This window comes from Ursus arctos, unplaced genomic scaffold (genome assembly GCF_023065955.2).
Source record: "Ursus arctos isolate Adak ecotype North America unplaced genomic scaffold, UrsArc2.0 scaffold_16, whole genome shotgun sequence".
NCBI classification, from domain to species: Eukaryota; Metazoa; Chordata; class Mammalia; order Carnivora; family Ursidae; genus Ursus; species Ursus arctos.
In genome coordinates, this window is record NW_026622830.1 from 37,783,675 (window position 1) to 37,796,073 (window position 12,399).

At 41.2% G+C, this 12,399-nt stretch overlaps 1 protein-coding gene across 3 annotated transcripts in view; it reads right to left on the reverse strand.

The window, feature by feature from the left end:
* Window positions 1-12,399, reverse strand: part of SEL1L2 (SEL1L2 adaptor subunit of ERAD E3 ubiquitin ligase) — a 59,342-nt gene that overhangs the window by 19,047 nt on the left and 27,896 nt on the right. For all 3 annotated transcript variants that reach the window (XM_044385675.3, XM_026502892.4, XM_044385674.3), the window contains 2 exons: window positions 3,540-3,608; window positions 2,539-2,616 (listed from right to left, as the gene is read on the reverse strand). In XM_044385675.3, coding sequence (XP_044241610.1) covers window positions 2,539-2,616; window positions 3,540-3,608 — 147 coding nt within the window. The remainder of the gene's footprint in view (window positions 1-2,538; window positions 2,617-3,539; window positions 3,609-12,399) is intronic.

Below are 12,399 nucleotides of genomic sequence, written 5' to 3' on the forward strand. Positions count from 1 at the left end.
CAAACATTTAATGAACCTCTCCTATGTACTAAGACCTCTGTCCTCCTCTGGTTGAGGAGACATGGTTTTCAGGTAGTAGGAGAGAAGGCACAAGGTAGAAGCAGTAAGTTCCAGCAGTACAGAGAATGAATGCAGGGCAAGTCCAGAGGAGGGGAAAATTATATGAACCAACGTGGGCAGAGGTGGGTTTGTGGAAGGAGAGAGGATTGAGCTCTCCTCTGGGGGACGGGTAGGATTTAGAATGGGGGATTTTGGGAAGGGAGGCAAAATGACACAACTGTGGAGATGAGAATGGGCCTGATGTGTTCAGAGGTGTGAAAGAGAAAAGCAGAGGGGGATGCCTGGGTGGCTCAGTTGGTTAGGTGTCTGCCTTCAGCTCGGGTCATGATCCCAGAGTCCTTGATGGAGCCCCACATTGGGGCTCCTTGCTCAGCAGGGAGCCCGCTTCTCCCTCTGCCTGCTGCTCCCCTACTTGTGCTCTCTTTCTCTTTCTCTATCTGACAAATAAATAAATATAATGTTTTTTTTTTAAAGAGAAAAGCAAAAGAATATGGTTCCATATGGACCCAACAGGATAACTGCTTATGTTTCTGAGTAAATAAGATAAAGACTTATAGCTTTGCATCCTGGTACTGATATGACTTAACAACAAATTTAAAAAGATGTGTGTGTGTATGTGTGTGTGTATGTTTTGTAAGTAGTAAAAGAAGAGCATGGTTATGCAGAATGGAAGACAGAAACCCTTTATTTTGGTAGTGACCCCAAGTGAGAAATCTAATAAACCATCCAGGTGATGATACAGGAATGTATGGTCATGTCCACCTGATGCCATTCAGAATAATTACCCTAAATATAATTTCAGATTTTCTCTGTAAAAAAAGCAAACCCAGGTTTAGAACACAAGTGGCTCAGATCCCTGCTGGTTACACAGCCCTGAATAGCTTGGGAGCTGGGTTAATTTACACACCCAACTTCCTGACATTATTCCTTTGGGCTGAAAAATCAGCGTTATTTGCCAGATTACAAGAGATCTCCCTCTGTTACACTGCCCCACCTCTTTTTCAGGGCTTTCCCGTGTCATCCTAATCTAAGGGTACTCCAGATAACTAGCCTGCTGAGCAAAAATTTCATATAAATTACAAGGGAGAGGAGCCGAGTACCAGCTTCTCAGTAATTTACACCACAATAGCAGCAGCTCCGAGGTGCTAGTCATTTATAAATAGGCTCCTAAAGCAGCGTGCGGGCTTTTAAAAACTGAGAGCAGTTGAAAATATTCCCCAATTTGAGCACATCTTTACTCCCCGTGTTGCAGTATGGGGTTGCAACACAACACAATGCTTCCTACTGCACAGGGTTAGAAAGTGTATCAGGGCCATTCCCCAACATTAGGCTGGTGGGTGTTACAATGAGGATGTTCTTAATGCACCGAAGGGATTCAGAGTAGGCTACTAAGTTTTATCAGACAGATGCCAGACTCACTGAGCCCAGGAATCAAGACAAAAATTTTCATGGCAGGAGCCATATTATTCCATTTTTATATTCCCTCACAGGTCTAATCAATTCTGCCTTGGATATGCTTTGAAGTTCACGCCACCTCACTGACCCCAGGTCACACTAGATAAAAGCCAACGCACTGTGTCTACTGTAAGCCAGACACTGCTTTAGTGACTTTGCAATATGAGGCCCATCAGTATTAACCCATTAAATCCTGGCAACAACTAGATGAGGCAAATTTATATTCCCATTTGACAGATGGGGAAATTGAGGCACAGAGCGGTTAAGTAACTTGCCCATGGTCACACAGGCAGTGTGCTGCAGGGCCGGCATTTACTTATTTATTTTAAAGATTTTATTTATTTATTTGACAGAGAGAGACAGCCAGCGAGAGAGGGAACACAAGCAGGGGGAGTGGGAGAGGAAGAAGCAGGCTCATACCGGAGGAGCCTGATGTGGGGCTCGATCCCAGATCGCCAGGATCATGCCCTGAGCCGAAGGCAGACGCTCAACGACTGCGCCACCCAGGCGCCCCAGGGCTGGCATTTAAACCATGGATTCTGCCTCTAGAGCCATGCTCTCAACCGTCTTGTCCTGGTCCCCTGAGGGTTGGACCAGGGGAGTTTCTGGCCTTCAGGGGAGATGGAACTGGAAAAAAATGTGCAATTCTCATGTGTCTTTGTCCTGAACTTACCGCAGACGTTGTCTGAGTTTTCCCTTCCTCAGTCCTCATCCCTTTTATTTCCCATTTCCTGAGCTAGATGGCCTCACCTACTGCGTGGGGGAGGGAAAGCTGAGATGTGTCTGGCCTCCTGCTAGAGCAGCATATGTCACTGCCATTTTTCATTTACCAAGAAGACAAGCCATGTCTCCCCCTATCCCAAAGCCAGATTTTATTGTCAATGATATTCTTCTTCTCCAGGACACAAAACTCCCAGACTCATTAGCTGGTCGTGGGGCTTTGAATCAACTCTTCGGCATCAGTCTGCCTGTAATAAAAGCCAAATGTTTTTCTGTGCTTACAGAAACGGGCTGAAGACATACCTTACTGGCCGCCATGGAGAAGTATTTAAAAGCAGTAGCATTATTTTGTGGTGCTGCAGCATTCCCCTCTAAATACATCTAAAGAAACCAAAACAAACAAAAAGAAGATGTAAAAAACTAAAAAGATGTCAAAAACTAAGGAATTTGCAGGTGATTAAAATATGTTTTAGAGCCACATGGACGTGACGGTTGCACAACATTGTGAATGTAGTGAATGCCACTGAATGATACACTTTAAGACGGTGAATTTTATATTATTTGAATTTCACCTCAGTTTTAATAAAGGAAAAGCTAAGGAAATAATCTACTACATACATTCTGGAGTGACCTTGCCGGAGGGCAAAGAAATGGACCCTGTTTGGGTTTTCTCACATTTCCTTTTGTCTCAAGCTGTCTGTAGCGCTTTGGGAAGTGGAGCATTTGTCCCCATGGTTACTAATGCGAATTGGCTGCAGGGAGCCAAGGGCAGCACTTAGGGGAGTGAGTGGTCTTTGAAGGACAGAAAAAAAATGTGCCTCTTTGGAGGAACTGTCCACAAAGCTGCTCAGCAACCGGGGAGGGTCCTCCCTTGACAGGGGCCCGAGGATGGGCTTTGGTCAGCCTAGAGCTGGTTCTCAGTCCCAGGGTGTAGGAAGGAGGCCCCTCATTGGGTGGAGGCCTATCCCCGTTGGACGTTCAACTGGCCGAGATGTCTTGTTACATGGCAGAGTAGGGGGTCGTGGTCGTGGGAAGGGTCTCTGAACTACACTCAGCCCAGGAGCCCTGGGCCAGGTGCACTTTCAAGGCTACGTTTGGTGCTTCAGATAAAGGCTGCTGTTGTATGGGGCTTTTTCTCAAAGCGTCACCTCAAGAATACTATCCTCAGTCTGCAGCGGGACGCCTTGGCCAGCTGCTTCCATGAAAGACACCCGTCACGCTCTACTGGGTTCAGTTTGTTGGTACCATTAGTTTCTCAAGATTTTTAAGAAATGAAAAAGTACTGATCAAGATGAAGCATGTACCTTTCCTATAAATGCCATGGCGTTTGCACTCCCAGCCTTTGCTGCCTTTAAGAAGTAGTATAAGGCTTTCTGGAGAGAAAAGGAACAGTATTATTGATGGTCACAAATATATCCTACAAAGTGGCTTTTCAAACCAAACTTTATTTCATTTAACATCCATTCAAAAAATATCTATGAAATTGTCCACACTGTTTAAGGCACTACTTCAAATGCTCTTTCAACCATAAACATGAAGAGTGGGAGCTCTATATGGTTCACATGTATAATTTTAAAATGTGAGGGCTTGTTTCTCTCATGTGGAAAGGTGTGATGGGCATGTGGCTTTGTGGAGGACAGATGGATCCCAGTCTAGAACGACATAGTCTATTATTTTGAAAAATATGCTTTGATGTTGACACTGGGTACTTATTTTATAAGATAGTTTGCACAGTTTGGTAGAATTGGATATGTAGCTTCCTAATGTTTATAAGGCAGGTGAGTAAAACAAGACACAGCTGGCTGCCTGCTAGGCTAAACTTCAGGCCAAGTCTTTTTTTTTTTTTTTTTTTAAAGATTTTTATTTATTTATTCGACAGAGACAGAGACAGCCAGCGAGAGAGGGAACACAAGCAGGGGGAGTGGGAGAGGAAGAAGCAGGCTCCCAGTGGAGGAGCCTGATGTGGGGCTGGATCCCAGAACGCCGGGATCACGCCCTGAGCCGAAGGCAGACGCTTAACTGCTGTGCCACCCAGGCGCCCCTCAGGCCAAGTCTTTCTAAGTCCAAACGAAGGAGGCCAGCCAAGCCTCTGATTCTCTTCAGGTCGTAACATTAATTGAAATGCTCAGTTTAGAACATATAAGGGCTGACCTCGTTGCCCCATTCCCTAGGCCTCATCTTGACCTCTCAGAAGTTCTCCTCGAAACCATATGAGGCATTAAAAGAAATCTGCCCCAGGAATGAGAAATGAAGACACTCTCTGAAGTGTCTTTTTAGGACACAGCTCTTCTGCTCTTCAAAACGCCTTGACGAGGTTGACGTGCAAGGATCTGCTCCTTCTCGAAGAGAGGAGAAGGTTTAAGGAAGAAATGTGAGTAGTTCTTTTATATGTAAATTTAAATGTTGCCAGTTTATTTGGGAGCCACGCCCTTGTTACTAAAGTCAGTCTGCCTTGAGGTTGTAGCTGAATACAAATGCCGGCAGGGCTGCACCTCACCACACCACACCCCCATGCATGCATCCACCTCTTCTAGTCTTCATTTATTCTTCCAGAAACTTGACTGAAAAGTGCTGTATATAGGGGAGTATGTTAGGTTATTATAGGTGAGTCATAGATGAATGGAAAACACCGTCCCTATGTTTGCTCTCTACCAATACTGCTGAGAAGAAAGGCATATAGGCAGATAACAATGACAGTAGGTGATTGGTGGGATAAAAGGAACACCAAAAAGAATTAGAGAGGTATGGAATAACAGAATTGTACATATGTGTTTTACAAGCTTTGTCTTACCTAATCTTTACAACAGCACGAGAAGGAAGGTACTATTAATATCTGAGCCAATTCTGTGACCCTCGAAGTCAAGCATCTGGTACTAGAGTCCCATAAGCAGCCTGATTCCAATGTCCATGCACATAGTACTCCGCCTTCACGGTGTCAAGAAAGAGGACTCAAATGACAAAGGTCTCACAAAGAATGGAGAGGACTCACCAGTGCAGAGGGCATCACAGGCTAGAGGAATAACATGAGCAAGGAACAGAAATAGAAATGTCCGTGGAATGTCTAGGAAATAGTAATTACTTCAGTATGGCTGAAGTAGAATATCCAAAAGCTAAGACTTGCAAGAATACGATGGGACCATATTATAACAGTCCTGAATACTAGGCCAAGGCTTCTATTTTACTTGGTAGAAAATAGAAGCCATTGGAAATTTATGAGCATAAGGGAATCTTGAAACATCAAATGCTGTCCAAAATGTCCAGAATAGCCTAAGTGTCAATGAATAGGAGGAAATTGTAGCAATGTATGATTTATCAGTCATCTCTCAGTAAAGAAATCAAATGTATGATTTACAAATCACATTTCTCAGACCCCATCACTACAGAAAATAAAGGTATTTCTTATGAATGCCTCTACTGAGCCAAGACCCAAATATACCTGTAGGTAACGATCACAGCATGCATCCATAGATTTAAATGTCTGAACTTAGCACAGTGTCTACTATATATCAGGCACTTAGGAAGTATTTCTGAATGAATGCGTGAGCGAGTGAATGAAAGGGTAAGTTTATAAATCTCTGAAACAGAGGAACTGGATTTCAAGGTTTATAGTCCCTTATAGCTCTCATACTATGATTCTGTGAAGTAATTTTCAAAGTCCAGTTGCAGAATTTGGCTCTCAAAATATTTGGCAATAGAAAATTCTGAGAAAAAGTTGTCACTCTGAAAAACTATATCTGAACTGTTAAAATAAGAATCAGAAGAAAACAAGAATCCTGGAGTTTTCCTCATCTTTCAATAAAATGATCCCATAAAGACCAAAGGAATTGAAGCTTTCTCTAATTTCCCCTTCTACCCCTTCCACTCTCATGGCTTACTTGGCATTTCAGTTCTCTTTTACTTGTTTTTAAATTAACCTGCTTTTAGCGCTATTGCTTTAATTAGATGAACGTTTACTAAACACCGTGTTAGTATCACGCAGGCTACTTTGATGAGTCCTTGCTCTCAAAGAGTTAAGTATCCATCCATCCATCTACCCATCCATTCATCTGCTGTAGTCTGCATATTCGTGTCCCTTCAAAATTCCTATGTTTAAAACCTAATACCCAAGGTGATGATATTAGGAGGTGGGGCCTTTGGAAGGTGACTGGCACCGAGCTTTCATGAATGGGATTAGTGGCTTTATAATATAGAGAGGCCTCAGAGCTAGCTCATTCTTTCTGTTACATGAGGATACAATGAGAAGTCCGTAAACCAGAAGAGGGCCCTATCCAACTTCTAGCCTGTGGAAATGTGAGAAATAAGTTTCTGTTGTTTATAAGCCACCCAGACTATTTTTGTTATAGCAGCTAAAACAGATTAAGACAACATCCATCCTTCCTTCATATATTTACTGAGCACCTACTGTCATAGTTTACTGATTCTAAGATGTACCCCCACACACGCTTTAATGAGGACATTTCTTACTATCAAGGGCATAATTTATATTGGCAGTGTGTTTTCTTTCTCAAGAGAACTTAAAGTATCTTATAATTGATGGTGTCCTAAATAGGATGAAATATAGTATGTTCCAGGCATTATGCAAAATGAAATTTTATTATTTAAACACATAATTCCTTAAAACGATGAGCATGATTTTTCATCGATTCAAGAAAATCCCTAGGTTTAATCAGTTTGTAACATTTCCCCTAAAATGAAATGCCAAGGAAATGTATTATTTTAAAAATATTTATGAATGTTTTTTATCTCAAAATCTGTAAATCATCCTGAAAAGGGAAGATATTAGCTCTTGTCTTTTTAATGGGTGTCAGTGTAGACAAAGCAATTGCCCTTACATATCTGATATTATGCCTCTGCTAGGTTTAATTTAATTATGCCATATCCACTTTAATAATATGTACGCAAATACCCAGCTTTCCTAATCCAATTCATTCTGAACCTGTATAAATTTAGGAATGCAAATTACATTAAAATGCATGTGTAGAAATTCAAGATAATGTAATCAAGGACTGCATATACAATATTTTTCAGTAATTAAGAATTTGGTAGTGGGGGAGGGAGAGGTAAAAATGTTGCCTATGATGACAACACATGAGAGAGATTAATTTAATCAAACAATGAGGAAAAAAAAAAGGCAAACTAGTTATTTCCCGTTTTTTTCATATGCAACACCAATGTATATTTATTTTTTTATAATAATTTTTTATTATGTTATGTTAGTCACCATACAGTATATCCTTAGTTTTTGATGTAATGTTCCATGATTCATTATTTGCATAAAACACCCAGTGCACCATGCAATACGTGCCCTCCTTAATACCCATCACCGGCCTATCCCAGTTCCCCACCCCCCTCCCCTCTGAAGCCCTCAGTTTGTTTCCCGGAGTCCATAGTCTCTCATGGTTCATTCCCCCTTCTGTTTACCCCCCCTTCATTCTTCCCTTCCTTCTCCTACCGATCTCCCTGCTATTTCTTATGTTCCATAAATGAGTGAAACCATATGATAATTGTTGTTCTCTGCTTGACTTATTTCACTTAGCATAATCTCCTCCAGTCCCATCCCTGTTGCTGCAAATGTTGGGTAATCGTTCTTTCTGATGCCTGAGTAATATTCCATTGTGTATATAGACCACATCTTCTTAATCCAGTCATCTGTTGAAGGGCATCTCGGCTCCTTCCACGATTTAGCTATTGTGGACAATGCTGCTATGAACATTGGGGTGCATATGGCCCTTCTCTTCACTACATCTGTATCTTTGGGGTAAATACCCAGTAGTGCAATTGCTGGATCATAGGGTAGCTCTATTTTTAACTTTTTAAGGGACCTCCACACTGTTTTCCAAAGTGGCTATACCAACTTGCATTCCCACCAACAGTGTCGGAGGGATCCCCTTTCTCCACATTCTCTCCAACATTTGTTGTTTCCTGCCTTGTCCATTTTTGCCATTCTAACTGGTGTAAGGTGGTATCTCAATGTGGTTTTGATTTGAATTTCCCTGATGTCTAATGATTTTGAACACTTTTTTCATGTGCCTGTTAGCCATTTCTATGTCTTCATTGGAGAAGTGTCTGTTCATATCTTCTGCCCATTTTTTGATTTGATTATTTGTTTCTCGTGTATTGAGTTTGAGAAGTGCTTTGTAGATCTTGGATAACAGTCTTTTATCTGTAGTGTCATTTGCAAATACCTTCTCCCATTCCATGGGCTGCCTCTTAGTTTTTTTGACTGTTTCCTTGGCTGTGCAGAAGTTTTAATCTTGATGAAGTCCCACAAGCTCATTTTTTCTTTTGTTTCCATTGCTTTTGGAGATGTGTCATGAAAAAAGTTGCTGTGGCCGATGTCAAAGAGGTTGCAGCCTATGTTCTCCTCCATGATTTTTTTAATTAATAATTTTTATTTTGTTATATTAGTCACCATACGGTACATCCCCAGTTTTTGATGCAATGTTCATGATTTATTATTTGCATATAACACCCAGTGCACCATGCAATATGTGCCCTCCTTAGTACCCATCACCGGCCTATCCCAATACCCCACCCCCCTCCTCTCTGAAGCCCTCAGTTTGTTTCCCAGAGTACATAGTCTCTCGTGGTTCATTCCCCCTTCTGTTTACCCGCCCCCTTCATTCTTCCCTTCCTTCTCCTACTAATCTTCCTGTCTCACATTGAGGTCTTTCATCCATTTGGAGTTTATCTTTGTGTATGGTATGAGAGAGTGGTCAAGTTTCATTCTTTTGCATATAGCTGTCCAATTTTCCCAGCACCATTTATTGAAGAGACTGTCTTTTTTCCACTGGATATTTTTTCCTGCTTTGTCAAAGATTAGTTGCCCAAAGAGCTGAGGGTCCATTTCTGGGTTCTCTATTCTGTTCCATTGGTCTATGTGTCTGTTTTTTTTTTTTTTTTTAAAGATTTTATTTATTTATTTGACAGAGATAGAGACAGCCAGCGAGAGAGGGAACACAAGCAGGGGGAGTGGGAGAGGAAGAAGCAGGCTCACAGCAGAGGAGCCTGATGTGGGGCTCGATCCCATAACGCCGGGATCACGCCCTGAGCCGAAGGCAGACGCTTAACCGCTGTGCCACCCAGGCGCCCCATGTTTTTGTGCCAGTACCATGCTGTCTTTGTGATCACAGCTTTGTAGTATAACTTGAAATCCGGCAACATGATGCCCCCAGCTTTGTTTTTCCTTTTCAACAATTCCTTGGCAATTCGGGGCCTTTTCTGGTTCCACACAAATTTAAGGGCTGTTTGTTCCAGTTCTTTGAAAAATGTCATTGGTATTTTGATGGGGATGGCATTAAAAGTGTAGATTGCTCTGGGTAGCATAGACATTTTAACTATGTTTATTCTTCCGATCCATGAGCATGGAATATTTTTCCATCTTTTTGTGTCTTCTTTGATGTCTTTCAAGAGTGATTTGTAGTTTCTAGAATATAGGTCCTTTACGTCTCTGGTTAAGTTAATTACAAGGTAACTTGGATTTAACATGATTTTTGGTGCTATTGTAAATGGGATGGATTCCCTAATTTCTCTTTCTTCAGTCTCATTGTTCGTGTATAGAAATGCAATTGATTTCTAAGCATTGATTTTGTATCCCGCCACATTACTGAATTTCTCTATAAGTTCTAGTAGTTTGGGGGTGGAGTCTTTTGGGTTTTCCATATAGAGTATCAGGTCATCTGCGAAGAGAAACAGTTTGACTTCTTTGCCGATTTGGATACCTTTAATCCCTTTTTGTTGTCTGATTGCTGTTGCAAGGACTTCTAGTACTATGTTGAATAATTTGGCAAGAGTGGGCATCCTTATCGTGTTCCTGATCTTAAGGGAAAGGCTTTCAGCTTTTCCCCATTGAGAATGATGTTCGCTGTAGGCTTTTCATAGATGGTTTTAATGAAATTGAGAAATGTACGCTCTATCCCTACACTCTGAAGGGTTTTAATCAGGAAAGGATGCTGTATTTTGTCAAATGCTTTTTCTGCATCAATTGAGAGGATCATATGGTTCTTGACTCTTTTCTTGTCGATATGGTCTATCACACTGATTGACTCGTGAATGTTGAACCACGCTTGCATCCCAGGGATGAATCCCGCTTGGTCATGATGGTTAATCCTTTTAATGTACTGTTGGATCCTATTAGCTAGGATCTTGTTGAGGATTTTGGCGTCCATATTCATCAGGGATATCGGTCTGTAATTCTCCTTTTTGATGGGGTCTTTGCCTGGTTTGGGGATCAAGGTAATAGTGGCCTCATAGAATGAGTGTGGTTGTTTTCCTTCTGTTTCTATTTTTTGAAACAGCTTCAGGAGAATAGGTATTATTTCTTCTTTGAATGTTTGGTAGAATTCCCTGGGGAATCCGCCAGGCCCTGGACTCTTGTTTTGGGGGAGGTTTTTGATCACTGCTTCAATCTCTTCATAATTAATCGGTCTGTTTAAATAATCAATTTCTTCCTGTTTCAGTCTTGATAGTTTATAGGTTTCCAGGAAGGCATCCATTTCTTCCAGGTTGTTTAATTTATTGGCATAAAGCTGTCGATGAAAGTTTCTAATGATCCTTCCTATTTCATTGGTGTTGGTCATGATCTCTCCCCTTCCATTCATAATTTTATTAATTTGGGTCCTTTCTCTATTCTTTTGAATAAGTCTGGCCAGTGGCTTATTGATCTTACTATTCTTTCAAAGAACCAGCTTCTGGTTCTGTTGATCTGCTCTACTGTGCTCCTGGTTTCTAATTCATCTCTGCTCTAATCTTGATTACCTGCCTTCTTGTGCATGGGTTAGGCCTGTTCTTCTGTTCCAGCTCCAGCTTCTTGAGGTGAGAATATAAAAACTGCATTTTAGATTTTTCTCTTCTTTTGAGTGAGGCTTGGATGGCTATGTATTTTCCCCTTGGGACTGACTTTGCAGTGTCCCATAGGTTTTGGACCGATGTGTTTTCATTTTCGTTGGTCTCCAAAAATTGTGTGATCTTCTTCTTAATTACCTGATTTACCCAATCATTCTTGAGCAGGTTGGTTCTTAGTCTCCAAGTGTTTGAGTTTCTTCCAAATTTTTCATTGTGATTGAGTTCCAGTTTCAAAGCATTGTGGTCTGAGAATATGCAGGGAATAATCTCAGTCTTTTGGTATCGGTTGAAACCTGTTTTGTGACCCAGTATATGGTCTATTCTGGAGAAAGTTCCATGTGCATTTGAAAAGAACGAGTATTCTGTTGTTCTGGGTTGTAGTGTTCTGTATGTACCTATGAGGTCCATCTGGCCCAATATGTCATTCAAAGCTCTTGTTTCTTTGTTGATTTTCTGCTTAGGTAATCTGTCTATTGCTGAGAGCGGAGTGTTGAGGTCCCCTACTATTAATGTATTATTACCTATATGTCTCTTTATTCTGGTTAAGAGTTGGCTTGTGTATCTAGCTGCTCCCCTGTTGGGGGCATAGATATTTATAATTGTCATATCTACTTGTTGGATACATCATTTAAAAATAATATAGTGTCCTTCTGTATCTCTAACTGCAGTCTTTAGTTTAAAATCTAATCTGTCTGATATGAGAATTGCTACCCCAGCTTTCTTTTGAGGTCCATTGGCATGAAAAATCGTTTTCCATCTCTTCACTTTCAGTCTAGATGTAGCTTTAGGTTCAAGATGAGTCTCTTGTAGACAGCAAATGGATGGGTCATGTCTTTATATCCACTCTGCAACCCTCTGGCATTTTTTGGGAGCATTTAGGCTATTCACATTGAGAGGGATTATTGAGAGAGATGATTTTAATGATGTCATGTTGCCTCTGAAGTCTTTGTTTCTATGGATTGTAAATTTCTGTTCTGTATCACTCTTGGGGCCTTTTTACTTCTATAGAAGCCCCCTTAATATCTCTTGTAGGGCTGGCTTGGTAGTCCCATATTCCTTCAGTTTCTGCCGGTCTTGGAAGGTCCTTGTTTCTCCTTCAATTCTAAATGATGGCCTTGCTGGATAAAGGATCCTTGGCTGCATGTTCTTCTCAGTTAGAGCTTTGAATATACCTTGCCAACCCTTCCTGGCCTTCCAGGTCTCTGTAGACAAGTCTGACATTATTCTGGTATTCCTCCCTCTGTACGTAAGGATTTTCTTCCCCCTGGCTGCTTTCAAGACTGTATCCTTGGATCTAATATTTGTGAATTGCACTATGAT